The following is a 25958-nucleotide window of genomic DNA, read 5'->3' as shown; positions in this document are numbered from 1 at the left end:
AAATGTGAAGCGCGAGGGCAACTAAGGAAGATGAAAGATGAAAGAGGAAGAGTGGCAGATATCTAGCACGACAGGTGTTGATGTACCTTGGATAAGTTGCTGTGCAAGATAAAAGTGATCGATAATAGAGAAGGAAGATCGGTGGATGCGAGGTGAAGGAGGATGGAGGATGGAGGAAGGAGAAAGAGAAGAGTTGCTGGAAACTGTTCGAGGAACCTGCTTGATACACAACGAAAAAGAATCGGCGTTTGCCGCAAAACTCGCTCAGCAGGGTGAACTTGAAAATCGAGGACAGCAGGCAGCCAGCAGACCGAAGGGAAAAGAGTACATGAAAGATATAAATAAATACACAGAGGCTGAACTGTAAACACCACCTATATATATACAGAAGAAGATAAAATGATGATATTATTGGTTAGACTTTTGATGGCGGACGCTTATTGCCCATGATGCGCCGATATATATGCGGCCACAACTCAGGATAGAAGACCGAAGACTGCCTCCCCGGCTGACTTTTCTCGGCCGTGAAGAACTGCGTAGGAGATCGCCCTGCCCACCATGGACGTGGAGCCGGGCAGAGATTTCGAAAGGCAACAGGCCGAATCGGATCGTGGTCTGGGATGAGGTCCCCAACACGGACTGATGTCTGTCGCGGGATGGTGTTGAATCTCATCGTGTTGATATACAAGATAGCTGTGGGTGGCAGATCCTTAGCGTATTGGAATGCTGTTTCCCGGGTTCTGCGTGCAAACGCAGGTAATGCCAGGTGGATGAAGTTGACGTAGGGCGCTGAGGTGTATGCAACGAACAGCATGGGTAATGTACCACCCGCGATGACTGTTTGTTTTAGCATGTGCAGATTGATTGTCCATCAACGGAAATATTACCTGCTGGCGTGGTATACCAGGGATAATCTGACTCGTGGCAAGCCGGGGCCACGATTAAACAGGCTGCTCCGAAGAGGAGGATCGTGGTGACGCGAAGCACTCCGAGGAACATGGCCCGGCCGGTCCCTCCATAGTAGACCAATAGTCTCTCGGGTTGTCCTGCGCAATAGAGTCAACATGCCGATCTGCCATTGGAGAAATTCAGCATACCCTTTCTGACCGCTGCGGCCCTTGAAGGTGCAGATGATGGGTCGGACTCTTTGGACTTGAAAGACATCTGGTCATGTCTTTGGGAGGCGCGAGTGTGAGTGGTCTTGAACCGAGTGACGAGCCGTCTGCACAGATTCCTCTGCGCACATTTTGGAATTGAGGCCCGCAATTGCGGATGGAGTAGGATCTGGAATTGCATCGCGGTTGTTCAAGGAAGTTGTTGTCGAGGCGAAGATTGCGCCGACAGAAAGTGGTGACCGCCTTCCACCCACATCACCGCTTTTGGTTCCTTTGTCTGACATAGCTGGCCTGTCTGCAACATCCATGCGTGTCTCGGTGTTTTGAGAGTGCAAACGGAGCGTGTCTCCTTCTTGGACGCTATGTCTGTGGCTTATCATGGCCTTTGTCGCCATTTCTTCCTACTCGGCCTTAGCCTGTTGACCCTACTACTTCCCGGCGAGGCCTACGAGAGCGTCTCCGACGAGACACTACGCAGCTTGCCCCGGCCAGGGAATGACTTCGACATCAACAATGGCGCTCTCCTGTCCCCGATTCTAATTCCCCGTGTTCCTGGCACCCCCGGGTCCACCGCAGTTCTCAATCACTTTGTCGACTTCTTTCAGACGACGTTGCCTGAATGGAAGATCGAGTTCCAGAACTCGACCTCCACGACACCGACGTCCAATGGAAAGGATGTGCCATTCGTCAACTTCATTGCCTCGCGTGATCCACCGGGAACTTCGCCCGGCGACGTGGAGTATGTAACATTTGTGGCGCACTACGACAGCAAGCTGGAGCCGGAGGGATTCATTGGCGCCATCGACAGCGCGGCGCCATGCGCGATTATCATGCATATGATGCGCAGCATCGATACAGCGCTAGGGAATAAGTGGGATGCGATGCAAGGAAGGAAGGCTTCGTCACTGGACCTGAAATGGGGCATCCAGGTAATCTTTCTTGATGGCGAGGAGGCCTTCAAGAGTTGGACTGACGAGGACTCCTTGTATGGCGCCCGCTCTCTAGCGGAACAGTGGGAAACTCAGATGCACCCAGCCATGTCTGATTTCAGAACTCCGCTGTCTGCCATCTCCCTGTTTGTGCTTCTGGACCTGCTAGGTGCGCAAGGCCCGTCGATCTTGTCCTACTACCAGACTACGCACTGGGCCTATAAGCACCTGGCCTCACTGGAGCAGCGCCTCCGCTCACTAGACATGTTTAAGTCATCGCCTGGCGCGTCATGGTTCCCTGACGCTGCTAAAGATGAGCATGAACTCAAGGCGTTTGGCGGTATCCAGGATGATCACATTCCTTTCTTGGCTCGAGGCGTGGAGATACTTCATCTGATCGACTTCACACCCATGCGGAAAACAGGGTTCCAGCCGGTTTGGCATACGATTGATGATGATGGAGAGCACCTGGATATAAACACCGTGGAGGATTGGAGCATGCTCATGACTGCCTTCGCCGCCGAGTGGATGGATCTCGAAGGGTATTTCGACACTGTTGATGGACCAACACAGAGAGATGAGGCGCTAGCCAACGCAGAGGCGACCGGGTTGGACAAAAGGGATGAATTGTAAGCGCTCGCTTCCGTTTGTCACTCCTTCGTGTGATCCTTGACCTTTGGATGGTCGTTTTAAATGTTTTATACCCAATGATGTTTATTTAGCATGTATGACATGTTAACGATTTTTGTACATTTTGTTTTTGGATCATAGCCCTTGCTAATAATCTCCTGTGTACAGTCTGTGAATGGATGATATTTTCAGCGCGAAAGAACAAGCTGCCCAACAGTACACTTTTTGGTCCGATGCCCTGGGGCTTTTAGAACAAATTTCCCAGCATATACCCAGCCATCGTCACCAAGCCCCAGGTCGGCTGAAGCACGGTTCGCAAAATCGCCGGGCCGGGACATACTCCTCTTAAGCCCCACGCAAGGCCGAACGCTACCGCACCCGCAATGAATCGCCAATCAATATCACCCACTGTCGCGGTGGGAAGTCTCCATTGCTCCGCCAGAGTGGGTTTCGTCTGTGGTTTTCCCTTCTCTGGAGATTGACCGGGCTTTGCGCTCAAATATGTGATCAACGACGGCCCGATCCCAAACAGGATAATCAAAGCCAACGAAGGATCAAAGCGAGACGGGTCAGTCAGGAAAGCGAAGAATCTGAGCACCTTGGCCGGATCTGCCATCCCGGAAATCAACAGGCCCAAGCCAAATTCCAGTCCCGCCACATAGGAGAAGATCGTCTTGGATTCTGGTGATCGATGGAGCATCCGCGGGACGATCGCAAGGTTCGTGATACTTGCCAACAGCACCGCGGCCACCATGAAGACCAGCTCCGACGACGAGGGGTAAACCGGAGTGTAGCATGGGGTCGCACCGCACGAAGGGATATTCGCACCTCCCGAGGCGAAATTGGCCGTGAGCAAGGCCGTCACGAAGAAGACAGCCGTGGCGATCAGCGAACGTGGCGACAGACGTGACAGTCCACAGAGCATGTGGCCGGACGTGCAACCTCGGCCATTCTATAATTTCGACAACATGTCAGTCATGCATCCATTGTGATGAGACGGATAGCACTTGTTACCTTCGTTCCCCAGCCTAAGAGCAATCCCACACCCAGGGTGGCAGCAGCCGAGGACAACGATTGCGGTGCAGGAGGATAGCTAGGGATCAATGAGGGCACTAGAAGGAAGACCGGAGCAATACTGGAGACTAGCCCGGCGATGATGGGAACGTTGTCCCGACTGGGGTTGAAGACGCATCCCGATAGTAGGGAGGAGATGCCAAAGACGGCGCCGTTGTGCAGGAGCAGGCCCGACGAGCCCTGGAAGAGCAGCAGGGCGCCGAGCGAGGTGTGAATAGGAGTGAACATTTTCCGGACTGTTGGTTTTGCACGGTAGAGTTCTCTGATGTCATGAATCCCGCATCGTGGTCGTTGAGTTCGTGGAGATTTATTTTTATGTTCAAGGGACCAGGGTTGGGAGAGGATGACTAGGATGTGATAGGGAAAGGCAGGATCCCATTAATTGGGAAATGTCAAACGTCAGAAAGGAGGCTCGAAAGGATCCGTCTAAAGTTAGCTGGTTGCTTTCCGCATTCGGGGACCCCCAAGAAATGGTCCCCGAAACTCTCCCCGACGAGCCAAGACTGTGGATGATCATTCCGAGATCTACCATTTCTATAGTTCCCAGTCCGTTGCACCGAGTCCCTGCATTGGCAGCCATCCGTTGCATGAATAGCCAATGATAGTAATGGGGAAGCATATAATCATGGTCCGATGTAAGTATGAGGCTCAGTCCGTCGTCATGGCAGGAAGTATACCATGCTGTCCACGTGCACCAGGCATCCTGTCTCTCTCTTTCCTTCCATCAACTCCTCGGTCTCTCTGGGCAGCTCTTCGTTTCATCTGACAAAACTCCTGGCTATCCCCCTATTGAATCAGTATGGGGAACCTCTCCAGTATCCCCGGCCACGACTGTCTGCTCAAGGCTGTCAGCCACAACGCAGACTTGGTAGCCTTTCGAGGCGACCCATTCTTCCAATTCCATGCTCTGCCACTCTACAATCTGAATCTTCCCGTGGCTCCTGCCGTGATCATGTACCCGAAGACGACTGACCAGGTCGCTGCGATTGTGCGATGCGCCGCGGAATACAACTACAAAGTCCAAGCCCATAGTGGTGGTCACAGCTATGGTAACTATGGTCGGTAATGCCCCTCAAATCCTCGTCTTGATCTGATGGAATGTACCATCACAGGCCTGGGTGGATCTGATGGCGCGCTCGTGGTCGACCTGAAGCATTTCCAGCAGTTCTCCATGAACAACCATACCCACGTCGCGACTATTGGTGCCGGTACACTCCTTGGCGATGTCCAGATGCGTCTCCACGATGCAGGAGGTCGTGCAATGGCCCATGGCTCTTGTCCCCAGGTAGGCTCGGGTGGTCACTTCACCATTGGCGGGCTCGGCGCCATGTCCCGGGAATGGGGCACCGCACTCGACCATGTCCTGGAGGCGGAAGTGGTTCTGGCCAACGCCAGCATTGTCTGGGCCTCAGACACACAGAACCAAGATGTCTTCTTCGCCATCAAGGGCGCAGCCGCCAGTTTCGGGATCGTCACCCTGTTCAAAGTTCTCACGCACCCCGAGCCCACCGAAGCCGTTCAGTATGCATTCACGTTCACCCTGGGCACCAGCGCTGCAAAGGCCAATCTCTTCAAAGACTGGCAGAGATTGATATCGCAGGATACTCTAAGTCGAAAGTTCTCGAGCGAGCTCGTCCTCTTCGAAGGAGGCGTCCTGGTGTCTGGCACCTTCTTCGGATCCCGAGACGAGTGGAATGCCTTCGAGCTTGAGAAGCAATTCCCCATCAACAACTCGGGGAATGTGGTGCATCTGACAAACTGGTTAGGTATGCTGAGCAGCGCGGCGGAGAAGCTCATCTTACAGATCGGAGGCGGCATTCCGCAATCGTTTTACGCCAAGTCGATGTCTTTCACACCTGACACGCTCATCCCTGACGACGGTGTGGATGCCCTGTTCAGCTACATAGACACTACCTCGAAGGGAACCATCGCGTGGTTCGTCATCTTCGACCTGGAGGGGGGTGCGACGAATGATGTCCTAGTGAATGCCACCGCGTACGCCCATCGAGAAACCATAATGTGGATGCAGTCTTATGCGATCAACTTTTACCAACCCGTTCCAGAGACAACCAAAAGCTTTCTCAATGGTCTGAGTGACACCATCTCTTCTGCTCGCCCAGGAAATCTCTTCGGGTCGTATCCGGGGTATGTGGATCCATACATGGAAAACCCTCAGAGAGCATACTGGGGCACGAATCTGGACCGACTGCAGCAGATCAAAACGGCCATTGACCCACATGATATTTTTCACAACCCGCAGAGTATCGCCGTGATTTCGAAGTAGCGTCATGACCCTAATAATATTCATTATTAACAGTCACGGTCGTGCAGTGGAGCGATGGACTATGGATTTCGAAGATTTTGACTCCGGAGGTCGATGCAGTGATGATTCTATTTCTATTTATTTGTTAGATATTAGATACCCAGTAGCATTTATGTGAGAATTCAATGTCAGCGATTATTTACTTCCATGTGCCAACTGTTGTTGATGCCAATGACTAAGCTCTGCATCACTCGATCTGCTTGTTCGATGCTCGACCTTCTCCTCCTCTTCAGCTCAGGTTCGTTGATCCCATGTATGCTTCGACTGATAATTACCTGCAAACTAACCGCGTATTCCAGAATGAAGCGCAGCTGGAGCTCAGAGAGCAACGAAGAAAGCGGCGCATACGATACAGATCGACCTGGGCCGCGAGGCCCTTTCCTTTCCAGCTTAAAGGCATCCGTATCGCCTCCGCCAAGAAAACCTACGGTAAACCAGCACATTCGAAAAGAGTCATCTCCAGACACGAATGCTTCCAACACGCCCGCACACAGTCTAGCGGCCATTGAAGCTGGTCAGGTCGAAATCAACAACCATTTAGCCACCATCTCCACCAAACTCAGCCAGTGCATACGTCCACTATCAGACCTACCAGCAACGCCCAGACTCCCGATCGACAAGTGGATCGATCTATACCGACGCAACGAAGATCCGCAGGGACACCACTTCGTGATCCACCAGCACGACCACCCTGTCGCGGGCACCCATTATGACCTCCGTCTCCAATTCTCAGAGACCAGCTCTGTCAGCTGGTCCATCATGTACGGCCTGCCGGGGGATCCGAATAGCCAGCGATTGAATCGGAATGCAACTGAAACTCGCGTTCATTGTCTATGGGTTAGTGATGGATATGTCATCTTGTGCTATTAACTATTATTTCTGACCATATTGCCATCCCAGAATCATCTAATTGAAACGGCATCTTCCAAAACAGGCAGTATGATTATCTGGGACACGGGCGAGTACGAGGTTTTGCCGTACAACATAGATCAAGCCGAGCCGGAAACCGACGATTCTCGGACCGACGTCTCCGACGACCCCATCTCCGTTTCGCCGAGCGAACAGGTGCCCGATAGTGTGAAGCTCCATGAAGCATTTAACAACGTGCGTATCTATATTTCCCATTTGGGGAAAGCGGGGCAACTCTGCTGACGCGACCAACCCGCCGCTCTCTAGCGCAAGATCCGCCTCCGATTACACGGGACGCGGCTGCCGACGGGGTATACGATTGCACTACGTATGGACAAAAGCACTGATTTCGTGAGACCCATTCGCGACGGGCCGAAACGGCGTCGACGCGCTATGCAGATCCGACCCAAACGGTCGGCTCAGGAGCAATCTACTTCTAGCTCGGAATCCCCACCACCATCGGATGACAAGCTTTCTTCGCTGTCGCCGAGCCTGCAAGATGAGAGGGTCCACTCGGACAACGATGATACCGATCTACAGATCCAGCAAAATAATGCCTACCCGGGGTCTTTTAATACCATCGGCTCGATTCACCAGCGGCGGTGGTATCTCAGTCTGGACCGATTCAATTCGGGGTTCGCACCGCCCGTCCGGACCAAGGAGAAAAAATGGACGCGGCGGCAATCGGATACTCAGGAAGGACCAATAGTGTTGGGATTTGAACCGTTCTATGTGTGCGGGCCGGAGATTGAGCGGAGTGTGGTGACGGGACGCCTCGGAGCGGATGTGCTCGAGGACGAGGGCGTCGATGACTTTGTCCGTCGGCGGGGGTGGAGGGCGGTCTTGAACTGAGATTGATCGATGGATTCGCTCTGTCGTTGGAGGCTGTGTGCGCACGTCCCATCGGCTACATTTCCATACTGCCATGTAGTTCTAGCGGGTTGCGCCGCCCGTGGCGTATCTCGAGCGGGATCGGGTGTGCAGGAGGCACGAGCGTGTCGACTCCACTGGATTGCGCAGGGTTGTCTCTCCCAATCGAGTGCCCGCCAACCATCTAACGTTATCTGGCCGATACGTGAGTCACTCGTATACGCTGTCGTTACATCCAGACCGATGGTTGGCGTAGATCTGGCGCCCGTTCCGCGTCTTATGATATAATCCTATGAATAAGTCTGACTCAGAAGAATCGGTCTAGGGAGTTTTTAGTTGCCAGAATTATGGAGTCAAGTTTCCCCGCTTGGATGTCACGTTGACGGACGGGTGGTGATAATCTCTCAAACTCCGGTCCGTTTCTTTCTTCTTCCATCTTTCCTCTCGTTAAACCGATAATCCCACCCCAGGGAGAACTATGGAGAATGCTTGATCCGCAGGTGACCTCCTTCGCGACAGGCGGGCTGGCCGTGTGTCTAGTCGGTCTGGTCTCTATACCTGCTATCAAGAGTATCACCAGCCGAGTCGCGCGCAAGGCGGCCCGGGAAGAGGAGCAGTCACTGGCAAAGGGCGCCTATCGGGATGAAGACGGCGAAGCAACCGAGGAATCGCTGCGGGCCTTTTCGGATAAATGGCAGCGAATCTTGATCACCCTGACCTCGATCTCCGGACTGCTGGTCACTCTGGCTTTGGCCGTTCTGACAACGTTGAAGTACAATGCCGACTACACGCCGCTCGTATGGCTGCAATTCGGTGTCTGGGTATGTTTTCAGTCCAATCACTTTGTCTCGGTAAACCTAGGTCTTATCAAAAATCTAGATCTTTCTCTCTATTCAAACGGTCGTCTTTTTCACAGAGCCGCGGCCAACACGCCGATTTGACCACGCCGGCTACGCACTTTGGGGCAGTCTCATCGCCGTAGCACTTCCGGGTGCGCAGATTGCCCTGGCATCGTACGGCGGCAGAACTCTTCCTCAAACCCGGTCCTGGGTCATTCTGCTGATCGTGCAAATTGCCTGCGCACTCTTCCGAGGCTTCTTCTGCGCTATCCTACCGCGCCGACCAGACGTGTATTTCGAGGGCCAGGTGGTGGACCAGCAATTCACCGTCTCCGTACTCAGTCGATTCTCATTTACCTGGGCCAGCACGCTTCTCCAGTATGCAGTCAAAAATAGGACACTGGATATCGAGAGTATTCCGAAGCTGCCATTACCCGTGCGCGCACACAGCCTGCGAGCCAACTTCGAGCGAGCCCTGGGATCGCGAAAGATCTGGAAAGCGATTATATTTGCTCACTACAAGTCCATTGGTCTGCAGATGATGTTGACTCTGGCCGCCTGTATCCTGAGCTTTGGTCCCCAGGTCGCGTTGTATAACATCTTGAACTCGATGGAAGCCCGCGGAACGGAATCGTGGGCTGCCCTCCAGTCGTGGATGTGGGTCTTTGCCTTGGGAATCATGATGCTGGTTTCTTCCAGCGTTGACTCATGGTTGTTCTGGGTGATTTGCTACCGGATTGGCCTTCCCATCTACGAATCACTCTCCGCCACAATCTTTGCCAAGGCTATGCGAAGGAAAGATGCTAAGCATACAAAGAAATCGAAAGATGCGGATACTAAGCCCGACGCCTCATCCAAGGCACTGCTGGAAGAACCGGAAGAAGACGACGACGAAGAGGCCATGAAGAAAAGCCGACAGAGCGTCATCAACCTTGTGGCCGTGGACGCTAGGCGGATTGCGGACTTTGCGACCTTTAACTACCTCATCCCGCTTGCGATAACCAAGGTGCTTCTGGGCTGCGCTTTCTTGGTCAAGATTCTCGGATGGCGCAGCACCCTGGCCGGTCTGGGTGTTTCGCTTCTCGTCACGCCGTTGAATATCTACGTCGCCAAGAAGTTTTCCAATGCCCAGGACCGACTGATGAAGGCCCGAGATCAAAAAATGGCCGTCGTGACCGAGGTCCTCCAGGGGATCCGGCAGATCAAGTTTTCTGCTCTCGAGGAGCAGTGGCAGAATCGCATTGGGGAAGTGCGGGAGACGGAGCTGGCGGCTTTGTGGTCCTCGTTCCTCTATGATATCGGCCTGATCTCAATTTGGATTCTCGGGCCTGTCGGGTTGTCAGCCGTATCTCTCACGGTGTATGCTGTGATTCACGGTGGTTTGGAAGCGTCAGTCGCTTTCACGGCCATGTCAGTCTTTGGTGCCCTGGAGTTATCGCTGGCTATTATCCCAGAACTAATGGCCGATGGTCTGGAAGCCAAGGTCAGTGCAGACCGCATCGACAAGTACATGAAGACGCCTGATAAAGTCGTCAACACGGTCCCTGCTGAGAACATCGCCTTTGAAAATGCCTCGGTAGCATGGCCCGCAGATCAAACAGAGGACGAGGCAGTTGATGAGGACCGGTTTGCACTTCGCAGTTTGGATGTGGCTTTCCCCATGAAGGGTCTCAGTGTCGTATCCGGCCGAACTGGATCTGGAAAGAGCCTGCTGCTTTCATGCCTTCTGGGAGAATGTGAAGTCCTCGAAGGGACCGTCAAAGTCCCCGTTCCTCCTCCCATCAGTGAACGTTTCGATCACCTGGCAACCTCGGCTAACTGGATCATCGACTCTGCCATCGCCTACGTTGCCCAGATTCCGTGGATTGAAAACGCATCGATCAAAGACAATATCCTGTTCGGGCTGCCGTTCGACCCAGAGCGCTACCAGAAGGTGTTATTCGCATGTGCCCTGCAAAAAGATTTCGACATGCTTCCTGATGGCGAACTAACAGATATCGGCGCCAATGGCGTCAATCTCAGCGGTGGCCAGCGATGGCGCGTATCATTTGCTCGAGCATTGTATTCTCGCGCGGGCATTCTTATCATGGATGATATCTTCAGCGCCTTGGATGCCCACACGGGCCGTCATGTCTATGAGCATGCTCTTACTGGGGAGCTTGGTCAGAACCGCACTCGGATTTTGGTGACGCATCATGTCGCCCTGTGTCTTCCTCGTACGGACTACTCGGTGCTTCTGGAAAACGGATGTGTCAAGTATGCGGGCACGATTGATGAGCTTAAAAAGTCAAATCACCTGGAAGATATCCTGCGAGAAGAGAATGCTGTGGAAGAGGGGGGTCATGTTGCCGCCGAGGGCGATGAGATTCTCAATGACGAAGAAACAACTCTTCAGAAGGTGATCTCGAATACCTCTCATCAGCATCCGAGTACGGGAATGAACGGTGCTACTGCTGCTGAGCCAACGAGCACCAAAACCCCCAGGAAATTCGTGGAAGAAGAGAAGCGCGAGACTGGCAGGGTCAAGCTGGCCGTGTACGCGGCTTATCTGTCCCAGGCTGGCCATTGGAGTTACTGGCTGCTGGCAAGTGTGGTCTACGTCGGAAATTCGGTGCTCATGGTCGGACGAGTAAGTATAGAATAGCCCTACTGAACACAATCGCGCATCTAATGATTCGTTCCAACAGGCGTGGTGGGTCAATGTCTGGACCAGTTCTTCGTCCAACACACAGGCGCATCCCGAGCAGTTCTCTGCTCTCCTGCAGCACCCGATGAATGCAACGAGAACGACTCGCGGAGACGACAATCTTGCCATGTATCTAAGCATCTATGTCGGCATTTCAGTGCTTGCCTGTGTGGTTGGCACAGCCAGATACTATTTTATACTCAACGCCGCCGTCAAGGGATCGAGGAACTTGTTCAAAGGGCTGGTTTTCGCCGTGCTTCGCGCTCCGCTCCGGTGGCTGGACACCGTTCCCCTTGGACGAATTCTCAACCGATTCACTGCAGACTTCCACATGATCGACTCCCGACTCGGGTACGATATTGGATTCACGGCTACCAAGCTTCTGGAGGTGATCGGGGTCCTGGTTGCCGGCATGCTTGTCTCGCCCGTGGTCATCATCTTTGCCGTGGCTCTGCTTTTGGTCTCCCTCAAGCTGGCTCTGACCTATTTGGCTGGGGCGCGAGAGATTAAGCGTATTGAGTCGATCGCCAAGAGCCCCGTGTTTGAGCAATTCGGGTCCAGTCTGGCCGGCTTGGTGACCATCCGCGCCTTCAGCAAGAGCGAGACCTACATTGGAGTTATCTACAACAAGATCAACCGCCATGCCCAGGCTTGGTGGTATATGTGGCTGTTCAATCGCTGGCTTGGCTTCCGCATGAACCTCATCGGTGCCGTCTTCGCAACTTTCACCGCGGCCCTGGTCGTTTACATGCCCGGTATCACAGCCTCTCTGGCAGGATTCGCTCTTAGCTTTGCTCTGCAGTTCAACTCTGCCATCGCAATGGCGCTGCGCCAGTATGCTAGCACCGAGTTGAACATGAACGCTACCGAGCGCGTTATCGAATATTCGTCCATCGAGCTTGAGAACCAGGGCGGTGCCGACGCGCCCGCTGCCTGGCCCACGGAAGGACGGCTGGAGGTGACTGACTTGGTGGTTGGGTATGCGCCAGACCTACCTCCCGTGCTGAATGGACTGAGCTTCACCGTCGAAAAGAACCAGCGAGTCGGTGTGGTCGGCCGGACAGGTGCGGGCAAGTCTTCATTGACTCTGGCCCTGTTCCGCTTCCTTGAAGCGCGGGCAGGCCAAATCCTGATAGATGGACTCGATGTGTCCAAGATCAAGCTTCATGATCTGCGCAGCCGGTTGGCCATCATCCCGCAGGACCCGGTTCTGTTCTCCGGGACGGTGCGCTCGAACCTGGACCCGTTCGGCGAATATAGTGACCAAGATCTGTACGATGCATTGGCACGCGTGCACTTGATATCGTCTACCTCTGACGACGACGAGACTCTGACTTCGCGCACAGCCACGCCACGCCACCCAGGCAGCACCGGTGCAACGACCCCAGACACAGCTACCGCAACCGCCAACGCCAACACTAACATTTTTACATCACTCAGCGCCACGATCTCCGAGGGTGGCCTCAATCTCTCCCAGGGTCAGCGGCAGCTCCTGTGTCTGGCCCGGGCTATCGTCGCCCGCCCCAAGATCATGGTGCTGGACGAAGCCACCTCTGCCGTGGACATGGAAACCGACGCCCTGATCCAGACGTCCATCCGCGCGGAGTTCGGACGCAACGCAACCACCCTGCTGGTCATCGCGCACCGACTGAGTACGATTGCGGATTTCGATCGGATTCTTGTCCTGGATGCCGGCAAGGCGGTTGAGTTTGGCTCTCCAAAGGATTTGATGGGTATTGAAGGAGGGGTGTTCAAGAACCTGGTGGATAACAGTGGAGAGAAGGATGTGTTGCAAAAGATGATTTTCGGTTGAAAGAAAGAAAAGTCCCGGTTTGTTAGTTTTGTTTTACTTGTTTGCGTATAGATTCAGATTTGGGTCCAGATTGAACATCTCGATGGATAAAGAATAAAATCATTGTTGCATTTTCTGCAGAATAATTGCCTGAAGGTTGATCAAATGTAGGGTAGTGCGTCATCAAAGCCCGTTGAAGAATCGACGAGCCTCTCCAGCACCCATCATTCTCACCATTACAGATAGATATATAATAAACACCGCCAAGTCTCAATGGGATCAGAGATGCCTTCATCGCGTCCGTAAAATTAACAAGGTGGTTGTGCCGAACGCCTCGATCACCCTCCCACCATCTCGAGTCGGGCAGCCCTTGAGCTCTCCGAAGAAAGAGAGCCGCCCGTCTCAGAGAGGCGAGATATCATATAGAACACACTAGGCTTTCATCATCTGAGAGGTGGTCAGATGGGTCCATAAATGACTATTAAATTGGTGGTAGGGGACTCACTTGTATAAAACTTGGAAGGATGAAGAAGAAAAGAAAAAAGCGAAACAAGCGGAGCAAATATAAGCTGGGCGCTAGTCTTTATTGGGCTGGCGGTGGAAGAGGGATTCTGCCACTTTATTTGATATCGAGGAACGCATCTCTTCCCTGACAGCACACCATTGAAACGCTGGACAATGCTCCTGCAAAGTGTGTCACAGCGTGCAGTGCGACTGCGCTCGACCTATGTCGAGCTGTCTCATTTTGCCCAGCGCAATGCGGCGTGGTCAACACCGCGTCGTCTAGCGCCAATGGCTGCTCCGAGACAATTCCGCAGCCAGGCCTATCTGCGGGAGCAGGCTACTCCAGAGCTGCCGGCGTTTTTAAAGACATACAAAGAAGCAGGTTGGTTTTGCATGCTTGTGTAAAAGAAACCCCGCTGACCCAGACCTTGTGTACAGTGGAATTTCCGCCGGCCACTTCTGACTTCGAGACCTTCCTCGCAAACGCCGAGCCCAACACCCAAGTCGTGCTGCATGGCTATTTAGGCTCTCTGTCAACAATTTCCAAGTCGCTGTCATTTGCGACGCTAGTCGACCCCACAATGGAACACCAGATACAACTGGTGGCTCTTAAGAACGCCGTCGAGAAACTCAAAGCAGTTAATAAACACAGCCCCGTCGCCGTGCGCGGCACAGTACAAAGGAAGAAGAACAAGGCATCTGACTCGGCACCGAAATTGGCTGAAGATATGTGGGAGCTTGCGCTGGAGGATATACATGTGTTGAACGATTTCCCAAAAGAAATCGTCATGAAACCCGAGACTGTATTCCCGCCAGAGCAGCGGTATCTGCAGCTGCGTTCGGATGCGGAATTGCGTGAAGCCCTGAGGTTCCGGGCGAAGGTACATAATGTGTGCAAGGTGGAATTGGAGGAGCACTGTCGGCCGGCCTTTGTCGAGGTCGAGACCCCACTGCTATTCAAGTCGACGCCGGAGGGGGCACGAGAATTCCTCGTCCCGACGCGCAGACAAGGGCTAGCCTATGCCCTGCCCCAAAGTCCGCAGCAATACAAGCAGATCCTCATGGCGAGTGGGTTGCCGAGGTACTATCAGTTTGCGCGCTGCTTCCGCGATGAAGATCTGAGGGCTGATCGCCAGCCGGAGTTCACTCAGGTAAAAACAGCAAGCAAAGGATTCATGTATGCAAATTGCTGACTGGGTATTGTCTAGCTTGATCTCGAAATGTCTTTTGCGACAGGTGACGATGTGATGCGCACCGTCGAAGGCATCATCCGCCGCCTCTGGTCGTCTCTAATGAAAGACCCAGCACCTGAGGGCCCATTCCGGCGCCTCTCATACCAGGATGCAATGGCTCGGTACGGCTCAGACAAACCAGACACCAGGTACGGCATGGAGATCTTCCGACTCGACCACCTACTACCAGTCGACCTGGTCAACAAAATCTCACCACTCCACGACCCCATCGTAGAAGCCTTCAAACTTGAAGCCAACGACAACGACCCCACCGAAACGAGCAAATTCATCTCCCAATTCCTTGACTCCCCCGCCGGAGCACCCTTCAACAACAACCCAGACGGCGCCCCAGGCGTATTCGTGTACAATGGCAAGGCGCCACTTTGCGGCCTGCAGCCATTCGGCTTCGAGGCCGCCGAGCAGGCCGAAAAACTCCTCGAGCCCGACCACGGCGACCTAATCATTCTTCAAGCACGACCACGCGCCCCATTCACCGGGGGCTCGACTCCAATCGGCGACCTGCGCCGCGCGCTACACGCGTCCGGCGTGTCAACGGGCTTCAAGCCCGCCCCGACGGGATTCGACTTCCTCTGGGTCGTCGACTTCCCTCTCTTCTCGCCGTCTTCGGACTCAGAGCCCGGTCAGGGTGGCGCAGCGGGCATCACCTCCACGCATCACCCCTTCACAGCGCCCAAGACCACCACCGACGTCGACCTCCTCCTCACAAACCCCACGCAAGCCGTCGCAGACCACTACGACCTCGTCGTGAACGGCGTCGAGCTCGGTGGCGGTAGTCGGCGTATCCACGACGCTGCCGTGCAGGAGTTCATTCTCCGTGATATCCTCCAGATGAGGCCCGAGCGCCTCGAAGACTTTTCGCATCTGCTGGATGCCCTTCGCGCCGGCTGTCCGCCGCATGCTGGGCTGGCGCTGGGCTTTGATCGCCTTGTCGCTGTTATGCTGGGCAAGGAGTCGGTGAGAGATGTTATTGCCTTCCCTAAGACGGGCAAGGGTGGCGACGATGCTATGGTCGGCGCGCCGAGTCCGATGGCCGAGGAGGCGCTGCAGACGTATCATCTGCGGTTGAGAGAGTAGGAAATATCTTGAGATGTTCCTTGTACGATATAGATCTGGATACCCGGCTATTATCTCCCCTTCGACGAATGTATATTATTTCTGTATAGTGATGATGAAAAGAGTCAAGAGTCTACAGTATTGAAAAAATGGAAGTATAGATGCTTGATCTGTATGCGATTGCTGTTATACAAAGACGCAAAACGCCCCTCCAAACCCCTATATAAGGCACCAAAAAGAAATCAAAATGTAGAGAGAGACGGAGGATAAATCCAGTGCTATAACCTCAGATAGGACCTATGGCGCAGATGGAATTGAAAGAAATCAACGATATCATACATCTGACTCGCGCATTCATGCCGTAGATAAGACACTAGTGCGGTTCGACGAGGTTGAGGAGCGGGTATTGGTGTGAGACGACGCAGGAGTCTGCTTTGAGGACTCATCGTCCTCATCATAGTAGGGATATTCATCCTCGTCCTCATCGTCTGGCTGTCCGAAGATCTGCTGCCAGACGCCGTCCCACAAACCCTTCTTAGTGACTAGGCCACCAACCAAAAGAATCGGCAGCTGCCAGATACTCGCCCAGAACAATCCACGGGCAGTTCCCTGTGCACCCTGGTGCTGCCAGAAGCGGTACGCTTCGCGGACGAGCCAGCCGTTGGCGACACTGCTTCCAACCAAGAACCCGTGGCCGACGACGTTGAACCACCACAGCCCAATGGAAATGGGGAACATCAGAATGGAATAGCGGAGAGCAACCCGAGCATTATGAGCCGGGTTCGTCCAGCACAGCATTTTATACCCCGCGGCCTTGTATTCCTCACGGATGGTGTGGGAAAGAGCGTTGAAATGCGGGAACTGCCAGGCAAAGAGAGCACCACCCAAGAGCCACCCGCCGATGCTTTCTTGGCTAAAAAGCATATCTCGCCAGTTATCGTGGCCCGTAGTCGCGGTCTGGCCCTCTGCAGCGATCCATCCCATCATCGGCGGGATGGCACCCACCACGGCGCCGACCCATGTGTTGATGACGTGAATGCGCTTCAGCGGCGTGTACACGAACGCATACAGGCAGATATTTGCTGCGGAGAGCGCAGTGACCGTCGGGTTTGTTCCAATGTACAGGAGCGAAAGCCCAGTGACCGCGGTGCCAATGGCGAAAAGCACGGCCGCGCGCCGCGAGACCAGCCCGCGGACCAAAGGGCGGTTGCGAGTACGCGACATCAGAGCGTCGTACTTGGGTTCAAGGATCATGTTCAGCGTGTTTGCACTGCATGAGGATAGGAATGTGCCCGCCGTAAGGTAGATGAAGGTCAGGGTCGAAGTCGAGAGCGTGGGTAGTGGGGTCATGGCCGGGTCAAGTGTGAGCAGGGAAGAGATCGGATACATCCCATATGCGGAGGTTGTAGTGAGGAGGATCAGAAAGGATAGTCGAGGTTTTGTCAGGGCGAGAAAGGCCGCCAATTTGCGGCGGACGGAGGTGGTGGGCAGGGCGGAGGAGAAAGCAGACAATTGCGCCGACGCATCGGGAGGGATGACGGGTTCTGCTTGGCCCATCTCTGGTATTCGCTCCTTCAGCCGCTTTCTCCGTCGATGTGGCAGCTCGTTCTCGACGGATTCTGTAGCCATTGACCCGGCCGGGGCTGTCTCGGTCGAACTCGGGTCTGTCGAGTTCGGAGTCGCGGCGGTGGAAGGGTTTTTTGTGGCATTGGCGGATGCTAATGAAGATAGCACATTGCTGTTGCCCTCGGGGGGATCTTGTAGGCGATTGGGCGAGAAATATGTCTTGTGGAGGGTCGAAGGGGCGTCATTGGTGATGCCTGTCCGCCGGTGCGAAGACGACCAGAACTGGCGCAGAGCAGAGTGCGGCTGCACTGATCTGCGCACTAGACATCGCGAGCACCATATTGCCTCTCGAGGCGGCCCCTGCCGAAGGATGGGGGACCGCAGAAGCAGCATGGCGGCGGGGAGTTGGTGTGCTAGAGAAAGAAGAAAGAACAAACCAGAGGGAGAAACAAAAAGCGAAGATCAAATTCCCCGGCGCGGATCACAGACCAAAGCCGCAGTTTGGATCGTCAACAACAACTACTAACTAACTCCCCCTTCTTCAAATCACACCCCTAAGCAAGATTCGAAATGGACGTCCTCCAGAAAGTCATCGATCCGCTGCAGCCTTATCTGCGCCCCGTCGTCTCCTCCATCCCCGAACCCGTGCACGATGCCGTCATCTCCCTGATCGGGTCGCCCTGCCACAGCGCACTGCTGCTCGACCTCGATGTGACAAAGGACCCTGCCTGCACATCGCTGGCGATCTCCAAGGCCCTCGGTATTGCAATTGTCGGCGCCAGCGCGATCGTCAAGGTCCCTCAAATCCTGAAGCTGATCAGCTCGCGCTCGTCCGCCGGCGTGTCGTTCGTTTCGTACGCGCTGGAGACGGCCAGCCTGCTCATCACGCTATCGTACGGCGTGCGCAACAACTTCCCCTTTAGCACCTACGGCGAGTCAGCCCTCATCGCCGTCCAGGATGTCGCCGTGGGAGTCCTGGTCCTTACATTTGCCGGCCGCTCTGCTGCGGCTGCCACCTTCGTTGCCGTGGTCGCGGCGAGCGTGTACGCGCTGCTGTTCGACCAGACCCTGGTTGACGCACAGACTATGGCGTATCTGCAGGCCGGCGCGGGTGCGCTGGGTGTCGCTAGCAAAGCACCTCAAATCCTCACCATCTGGCGCGAGGGAGGAACCGGACAGCTGAGCGCGTTCGCCGTATGTTGATTTGTTTCGCCCGCTGTTCATACGTGTCGCATCTAATCGTTTTCTGTTAGGTCTTCAACTACCTCGTCGGTTCTCTTTCCCGCATCTTCACCACGATCCAGGAGGTTGACGACAAGCTCATCCTCTACGGATTCGTTGCCGGCTTTACCCTCAACGTCATCCTTGCCGCGCAGATGGTGTACTACTGGAACTCCCCGGCGCCCAAGAAGAAGGCGACCCGCAAGTCGGCAGACAGACAGACCATGGCCCAAAGCACTGGCGTGTCTCCTTCGCCCAAGGGCAAGGGCCCAACCACGCGACGACGGGGCTAGAATGAGTGCGGTTATATTCTTTATATACTGAAGGTTTCTTCTTTCCTTTCACATTGCTGAATTTAATAATGCTTTCCTTTGGCATTTAATATGCAATTAATCTCGGATCCTCATGAATTGTGCGTGGAGATGTCACATCGATATATAAGAAGTCCCCTGTAAACAAGCCATTCACCATCGCCGGGAGCTTATGGCATGCGTCCGGTCGTCATATACCTCAGGATCTCATCGAGTGGCACCACCGGCTCCAGCGCATGCCGATGATGCACGGCGATATCAAATTCCATGCCCCCAGAAGCCTTGCGATGAACACCCACAACGTCCATCTCCTCCTCATCCTCGGCCTCGGCCTCCTCTTCTTCCTCTTCCTCTTCCTCCTCCCCCTCAGAACCTTCATCATCCTCCAACTGTCTCTTCAACCCCGTCACAACATTCTGCACCCCGGCCTCGCGCTCTTCAAGTGTGAAATTCCCACCCCAATTCCTCCGGCGCGCTTCCTCATTCGCCTCCAGAGGTGCCCACTCCCACAGCTCCGCAAGCTGGGCCTCGGTAAGTGGCTTGGGGGCAGTCGAGTTCTGGTCTGCATGCAAAGCAGAGTCGGGATCGTGGGTGCCTGCGATACGCCCGCGCGCCACCCAGTCCTCCACGCGTGGGTCGAGTTTCGTGCGCAGGAGCTGTTCGAGCGTGTTGGACTGTGTCCGGCCAGGGTACTCGGGCCCTGGGTAGGCGACTAGTGCGGAGAGGAGGTCGCCGTGTTCGGAGAGTTGTTCAGAGACGCTGAGGAGATTGTTGGAGATAATACTTGCTTGGGACTGGAGGGAGGACCTGTTTTGGGGGGTGGCTGTTGTTAGACTTGTGCCTTGAGGGGTGGGTGGTGGGCTATCCAGGAGTTCTTTTCGTTGTGCAAGGCTTGTTCACTCACCACGGAGGAAGGGGATCGCTTTGGTTCAGACTGGCGATTAGGGATCCGAGGGAGCGTGTCAGCTGCACGAGGCGCTGGCGTGATTGCTCAAGGACTTTGATCTGGTCCTGGGTGAGGGCGGACATTGTGGTGGTTTGGAGGAATTGGAGGTTGGGCAGATGTGGAGGTGAGAGAGAGATGGGCTGATAAGATACATGGATTAGATCTATGACCGCACCGCCATGGATTTATTACATTGCCATTTGTTAACTCTCATAGATATTGGATAACTCGAAAACCAAAAAGTTTAGCTAACTTAACCGTCCAAGACTATGCAGTCTGTCCCCTTGGTATACCCATCAGGAGGTGAAATATAAATCTGGGGCTTATCTGCCCATCTCTCAGCTAGACTTCTGGACACGGTCTTCCTGCCACCGTTGGCACTAGCTGATATGGCAAATACGCTCGTCGCGAATACAAACTCAGTACCAGCTTCCAACCCATCGATCTGGTTGCGCTCCAAAATTGGAATCACAGTTCTGGCATAGGCCAAGTTTGTATTGGAATCTGGCTGAAGAGCACTGGAGCGTGTTTGTGCCCGCAACGGGGCAATGTTTAGCGAAGCAACCGATACGCCGCTGCAGCCAGCAGCCGAGAGTATCAGGGTGGAATCGTCGGATGCCAGAATGCCCTCGGATGTCCCGAGCTCTGCCTGGGCATCAAGCTTGTTGATGAAAGGAATCTTGGTGCCGTCATTGGTGCAACGTGACGGCGATGCGAACCCGCCTTCGGTCGTATGTAGAGTTCGCAACGAAGTATTCACGCGGATACGGTGAATTCGAACGTGCCAGTCTGGCCATCTATCGGTCGGCGGAACAAGAGTCGTCTCGATCTCGATCTGCCTATCTCCCCAAGGACACCAACGGACCCTCGCAACGGTGACTGAAGTCTGATTCCCATTGGCGTGTAGGCTAGCTTGGGGAAACATAGCTTGTGAGCATTTCCATTTCACTGCCCAGGTCTCAGCACCATCACGACTCAAGGCCAGCATGCAGTCTGGTGCAATTTGCTGAATCAGTGGGCCGGTAGGAACGGAGAAAGTGAATGCCGACGAGTATTCAAACTTGGAGTATTTGGCCTGCGTTGCCTTAATAGGCCAGGCGACAAACTGGGCTGGTGACAGAAAGAAGTGGTGATTACCTTTCGGGTGATTGCTGACGATTTGCCTAGGAGCAGGGACAAGGCTGGGCCTGAACAATGGTGGGTAAGGCTGTTCTGGGGCAGTCCAGAACTCGTCGTCTTGACTCAGAGATAGAGCAATAAGCGTTTTCATGCACCAGTAAGGTGACTGTGGAGAGTTATAGTCCTCGCACATAAACATATTTCTGTACAAAAGTCAGAATGCTTTCGAAAAGTAAAGATGATCAGACTGCGTGTGCATACGGGTACTTCCAGCCTATGTTCAGGGTACCATCGGTATGGAAAATGTCATTCGAGTTCTTGGCCCACCAACGGAGGTGGCGCAACAAGAAGCCCTTGATACTACCGGGGTCTGCCAGCGGGAATGGCATGTCCGGAACCTTTGCCACAGCTAGAGCCGCAAAGAACCCGCCACAGGCGAATCGATACGCGAGAGATCGACCGAATGGTATGGCAGAACCTAAAGTCACTCGTGATCAGCAGGAATATTGGTCGGCTGGGACTATACCATATCCTTACCGTCTGCGTCGAAATACTTCCAGATCGAAGCCCCAAATTCCCTCGCTTGCTGCTGATATTTGGCGACCCGCTGAGGATCAATATCACTGGCGAATTTGATATACAGAAGCTGGCTAAATTGAATTGCAAAGCTTCCAGAGTAATAGTCCGCCTGGCGTCCGGGGCCTATCGCATCTCTTCGGCCTGTCTTTTCGTAGGCTGCGTCTTGCTGCGTTTCTTGCTCGGTGCTCAGCCACGGACCATCACCAGACCAGCCATCCTCGAGGTAAAATGAGTCCAAAATAGCGAAGTCAGCATCCGTTGCGCTGGCAAGCTCTTGGGCTGGTACACCGCAGACACGGATGAGAGCAAGGTTCGACATTACTCGAAACCACCGCCAGTTGTTATCGGGCATTGGCTTGTCGTTCATACCACGCAGCCAAGCCTCGATATTGTACTTTGTCCGCTTATCCTGGTTGTGGTAAAGGTAATCCGGGGCAGAGATCAAGGCAAAAGATATAATCTCAGCCTCAACCATGCGCTGACCTAGTTCGGTGATCTCGCCCCAGTAGTCTTCATGATCTGGATCGGTGCCAGTGCGAAAGCCTTCCATCCATGGCTCAATTATTTTCCTGGAATGGACCGATAATTTTGTCCCCGTGCTCTTGACTGTCGTTGGGCTTGACTCCGATAGAATGGCACCAACTGTCCACAGGGGACGAGCAAACCCTTCCAGTTGAGCAGCCAAGTCATCAAAATGGGCACCTGTCCCAACGGGGAGGCGAATTTTGGCTCGACCAGGAGAGAAGTACGCATGCAAGGGTTCGAGTATGGAGAGAGCTGCCAACTCCAAGTCATCCCTTGTTTGTAGGGGATTATCAGAGAACCCTCTCAGGGGAGGCATGTCTCAATGGTGTGTTCGTAGAGTTCGTAAATGAGATTGTCTAACTTCAGGTCCCGGTTGCGAGGGAGAGATGATGGGAATAGCTTGCAATTCCTTTTTTGAAAGAGCGACTTTTATGTCAGTGCAACGCATGACTGGGTCCACAAAATCTAATTACGGCCACGCTTTGGAGAGGTTGTAGGAAGTCCTTGGCAAAGTGGCATGGTGGCCCCAATTCACCCGGCGCCCGAGCGCTCTTCCTCGGGCGCCGGGTGAATGGTCCGTCGGCCTTCCAGCGGACTGGTCCGCTAGGAAATGAGACCGCCCATTAAGTGAAAGAGCAGAATAAATCCGCCGGAGTACCCACAGTAGGTATTTCATTTGACTACCAAGCTAAATACAACCATGCTCATTCTCACAGGCCTTAGGAAATTCGCCGACTTGCAGCCTTAGCGTACTACTAGGGTTTCTTGAGCGTTAGCTTGGTAAAGGATTGATCGAATTCGCCTCCTGCTAGAGGGGAAATAAGATTTTGGGCCTTTCTAGTAGAAAATCATACCCTGTGAACACCCTGCTGCGATTAGTTTTGCCATTCCTCAGAGCGTAGTCTTCAAAATCATCGCCGTGTGTCACTTGTTTCCGTTCAAAGGTTTTAGCCAGTACCTATAAGATGGTCGATATGCTCCTATTCCCAGAGAATGCTTCTGTGTTAACCCATGCCCGCCGATCAACTACAGTACCTAGTCAAAATATCATTTCTGTACGAACATGGTCTCTCTGCTATCATTGCTCTACCCGACTGAGCTGTCCTATGCCTATCCGCCTCTAGACTCCTTTAAATGCGAAAGTGATCCTGTTCATGTCTCAGGTATGTTAATTTTAACCTGATCCTGTCCGATGCGGTATTAATATTGAAGATAATGCGAATTAACCGGATCCGTTCACATTAGGCCACTACATACGAGTGCAATATCATTGAACTCCATCCGTCTATTGAGTAAACATCCACTGCTAGGCCGAGCCATTTGTCGACCACCCATTTCGTGAGTCATGAAATGCGTTGCCGGTCTAATAGCTAATAAACGGTAGCGATATATCAGATAGAGGCTCTTTTCTAGTGCGGTTATATAATAGTAAACCGGCCCTTTTCATAAATGGTATATAACGAGGGTCCGACAGCCATATGATAAAGCCGCCCATATGATAAAATTTCCCCCTTTTGAAACTACCAACTTAACGCGCCAATTCTATCTAGCAACATGACTGAACACTGCTGTCGGAATCGTTGTTGTTGTTGGATCATAATCATGCGTGGACTAGGAGTACATTTCATATGTCCTGATATTGTATTCATGTCCAACCTCTCTTTAATAGTGAAGCCTTAAATTCTTCCTCTACCAAGATCATGGGTAAAGGTGCCAGAGGTTTATTTCCGGCCTTCACTCTTACGATCCAAAACCATTACCTGTGGAGAACGGGTTATAACCGTTTGCGACTGCGCATGCACTGTCAGGATCCAGCCTGGGATAGGGAAATGCTAGACCATCAACGACCATGTTCCAACAGGCTTTCTGGATAATCCATCGCAGGTAGACCTTCAATTCCTATTAGAAACTATGCGAGAGAATCACTTGGGGAAATAACAACTCACAGCACCGGTTTTATCCCAACTCGAATATGCACTGGCCTCCCCAGGAAACCCCGAAGGCCACTGTCCTGTCTGGTAAAGGTAATCGAGATCGCAGACAGGCAGATTCGTCATGTAGTTATTTGCAGGCTTTTCATTCGAGCCAAGAAAGGAAATTGTCTCAGTAAGATTTCGTACTGGTTCCCAACAGTTGCAGTTGACCTGGCTATTGAAAGATGATGTCGCTATATAGAGAGGATTCAGATACCAGGGCTCATCTTGAAGTTCTCCAAAGCCAGGGACCACACCAAATTTGTCCCACGGGGTCGAGAATACACCATTCTTGACAAAAAAATAAGCCGTGTCACCATCGCAGTATCGTGTATTCAGATCTTCGGCGTCATCAACGGAGATATCGCAAGGGTTCTGGCCGTCAATCTGTTTAGTCACTCTGACAATGAATACCTGTTCCTGAACCCAGAGCCATGACAACTGTCCACTATACGTAGCTGTCTTAGCTGCGGTTTGAAAATCGGTACCAACCAGGATCTTCTTTTGAGGGCGAGATAGTCCAGCGTCACAAGAGAGTATCCTCACTACTGTAGGCAATTAAAGGCTTTGAAACATCAAAAATAAATGTTTTACAGACTCCACTAGAACTTGACTTCGACCTCGTTATTAAAAACAACTGTATGGGAGACAGAATTAGATGAAGAACATTGTTGGGGCACGTCATTTTCACCTAGTTAAATGTTCACGAAGGCAGCAGACAATAGCCCTGTTAGAGCAATAACCATGAACAGTGATGGAAAAACCTTGCATCCACTGCTCCTTTGGCTGTATCCAAAATAGCCCTTCTTCAAACCCACAGTCCGCTGCCAAGATGGAGTGACACTGTCACCTTTCAACAAGTCAGAATGCCATGAGTCGATCACTCCGTCCATAGTAATCTTGACATCGCCATATACCATGCCCTTGGATGAAGTTATCATAGACTTTGTTGCTGAGTAAGTAGCAGTCATTGTCTTGCTATCAAATTGGAAATTGAAAGTCACCTGGCTGCCAACCAATTGGTCTGGCACAACAGTCATTGGCTGGCTTTCTATTCCACTGCACTGGGATAAATTTAATATCCCGATACTATCAGCCCATTGACCGCCATTGCCCGAGACATTATACGGGCCATGGTCAGTCTTAGCTAATTCCAGCTTAAAAGGTGGGGAAAGGTCGCTAGAAAGATAAAGTCAATACATGTGCATCAGGCCACTAAGGTCCATTGACTGACTTTAAACCAAAGGAGCTCATAGTGCCTTTGACTGGACCAAAATGTAGTGTGTTGGAGTCGCCCCAGCTGGCCGACTGCTTGTCTTCCGCCCATGAAGTAAAATTGAAATCTTGGGGCCAAAGGCCCCAGCCCATATTGACGGGGTTCGACTCGCTGTTATTTCCAGGCTCAGTGATGACGAATATGCTCTTCATATCTTGCGTAAGAGTCGTATCATTGGAGTGGCACCTCTCTTTTCGAAGGCTTTCGGTGGTCCATTCTGTGTGCGGCGTGAATTCAAGCTGCGTAGTGCCATTGTAATATATTTTTTTAACTAAGCTCAGAATGAGATTGAAAGCCAGGTTCTGTACATACGATCCGACCCATTCATATATGAAGCCAAGCGGGTGGTTTAATTGTAGATCAAGTGGGCGGGAAAAGGATGAGGTTTCTTGGGCAAAGGTCTGGGGAAGGGTAAAGCCCCAGTAAAGCAAAAGGCTAAGCCATAGAGCACACATTCTGTAAAAT

The 25958-nt window shown here is 53.0% G+C and overlaps 11 protein-coding genes across 11 annotated transcripts; 6 read left to right on the top strand and 5 right to left on the bottom strand.

Moving 5' to 3' along the window:
• Positions 1 to 415: 415 nt before the first annotated feature.
• Positions 416 to 1423, bottom strand: N7474_008367 (uncharacterized protein; the record flags this gene model as incomplete). The annotated part of the gene is made up of 4 exons (XM_057199777.1): positions 416 to 837; positions 888 to 1046; positions 1098 to 1152; positions 1208 to 1423. The coding sequence occupies 4 exons, from the start codon at positions 1421 to 1423 to the stop codon at positions 416 to 418; spliced, it is 852 nt and encodes a 283-aa protein (XP_057050478.1).
• Positions 1424 to 1477: 54 nt separating this feature from the next.
• Positions 1478 to 2677, top strand: N7474_008366 (glutaminyl-peptide cyclotransferase family protein; the record flags this gene model as incomplete). The annotated part of the gene is made up of 1 exon (XM_057199776.1): positions 1478 to 2677. One exon carries the CDS (start codon positions 1478 to 1480, stop codon positions 2675 to 2677), a length of 1200 nt encoding a protein of 399 aa, XP_057050477.1.
• Positions 2678 to 2921: 244 nt separating this feature from the next.
• N7474_008365 (YeeE/YedE family protein) lies at positions 2922 to 3976 on the bottom strand (the record flags this gene model as incomplete). The annotated part of the gene is made up of 2 exons (XM_057199775.1): positions 2922 to 3626; positions 3689 to 3976. The coding sequence occupies 2 exons, from the start codon at positions 3974 to 3976 to the stop codon at positions 2922 to 2924; spliced, it is 993 nt and encodes a 330-aa protein (XP_057050476.1).
• A 571-nt stretch (positions 3977 to 4547) lies between these two features.
• Positions 4548 to 6032, top strand: N7474_008364 (FAD-dependent oxidoreductase; the record flags this gene model as incomplete). The annotated part of the gene is made up of 2 exons (XM_057199774.1): positions 4548 to 4806; positions 4861 to 6032. The coding sequence occupies 2 exons, from the start codon at positions 4548 to 4550 to the stop codon at positions 6030 to 6032; spliced, it is 1431 nt and encodes a 476-aa protein (XP_057050475.1).
• A 339-nt stretch (positions 6033 to 6371) lies between these two features.
• N7474_008363 (uncharacterized protein) lies at positions 6372 to 7832 on the top strand (the record flags this gene model as incomplete). Its single annotated transcript, XM_057199773.1, has 3 exons — positions 6372 to 6908; positions 6972 to 7175; positions 7248 to 7832. The coding sequence occupies 3 exons, from the start codon at positions 6372 to 6374 to the stop codon at positions 7830 to 7832; spliced, it is 1326 nt and encodes a 441-aa protein (XP_057050474.1).
• Positions 7833 to 8335: 503 nt separating this feature from the next.
• On the top strand, positions 8336 to 13188 carry N7474_008362 (putative ABC bile acid transporter; the record flags this gene model as incomplete). The annotated part of the gene is made up of 3 exons (XM_057199772.1): positions 8336 to 8671; positions 8730 to 11318; positions 11377 to 13188. 3 exons carry the CDS (start codon positions 8336 to 8338, stop codon positions 13186 to 13188), a joined length of 4737 nt encoding a protein of 1578 aa, XP_057050473.1.
• Positions 13189 to 13845: 657 nt separating this feature from the next.
• N7474_008361 (aspartate--tRNA ligase MSD1) lies at positions 13846 to 15998 on the top strand (the record flags this gene model as incomplete). The annotated part of the gene is made up of 3 exons (XM_057199771.1): positions 13846 to 14053; positions 14110 to 14822; positions 14880 to 15998. 3 exons carry the CDS (start codon positions 13846 to 13848, stop codon positions 15996 to 15998), a joined length of 2040 nt encoding a protein of 679 aa, XP_057050472.1.
• Positions 15999 to 16331: 333 nt separating this feature from the next.
• On the bottom strand, positions 16332 to 17936 carry cox10 (protoheme IX farnesyltransferase; the record flags this gene model as incomplete). Its single annotated transcript, XM_057199770.1, has 1 exon — positions 16332 to 17936. One exon carries the CDS (start codon positions 17934 to 17936, stop codon positions 16332 to 16334), a length of 1605 nt encoding a protein of 534 aa, XP_057050471.1.
• A 177-nt stretch (positions 17937 to 18113) lies between these two features.
• Positions 18114 to 19057, top strand: N7474_008359 (putative monosaccharide-P-dolichol utilization protein; the record flags this gene model as incomplete). The annotated part of the gene is made up of 2 exons (XM_057199769.1): positions 18114 to 18737; positions 18797 to 19057. 2 exons carry the CDS (start codon positions 18114 to 18116, stop codon positions 19055 to 19057), a joined length of 885 nt encoding a protein of 294 aa, XP_057050470.1.
• A 188-nt stretch (positions 19058 to 19245) lies between these two features.
• On the bottom strand, positions 19246 to 20104 carry med8 (RNA polymerase II mediator complex subunit MED8; the record flags this gene model as incomplete). Its single annotated transcript, XM_057199768.1, has 2 exons — positions 19246 to 19882; positions 19980 to 20104. The coding sequence occupies 2 exons, from the start codon at positions 20102 to 20104 to the stop codon at positions 19246 to 19248; spliced, it is 762 nt and encodes a 253-aa protein (XP_057050469.1).
• Positions 20105 to 20274: 170 nt separating this feature from the next.
• N7474_008357 (glycoside hydrolase family 154 protein) lies at positions 20275 to 22560 on the bottom strand (the record flags this gene model as incomplete). The annotated part of the gene is made up of 3 exons (XM_057199767.1): positions 20275 to 21343; positions 21402 to 21618; positions 21678 to 22560. 3 exons carry the CDS (start codon positions 22558 to 22560, stop codon positions 20275 to 20277), a joined length of 2169 nt encoding a protein of 722 aa, XP_057050468.1.
• Between the last annotated feature and the right edge of the window lie 3398 nt (positions 22561 to 25958).

The sequence above is a fragment of the Penicillium riverlandense genome, assembly GCF_028828495.1.
Source record: "Penicillium riverlandense strain IBT 135883 chromosome Unknown utg000007l_segment0_segment0, whole genome shotgun sequence".
NCBI lineage: Eukaryota > Fungi > Ascomycota > Eurotiomycetes > Eurotiales > Aspergillaceae > Penicillium > Penicillium riverlandense.
The sequence above is the reverse complement of the archived record's forward strand: the minus strand, read 5'-3'. Positions and strand labels throughout refer to the sequence as shown.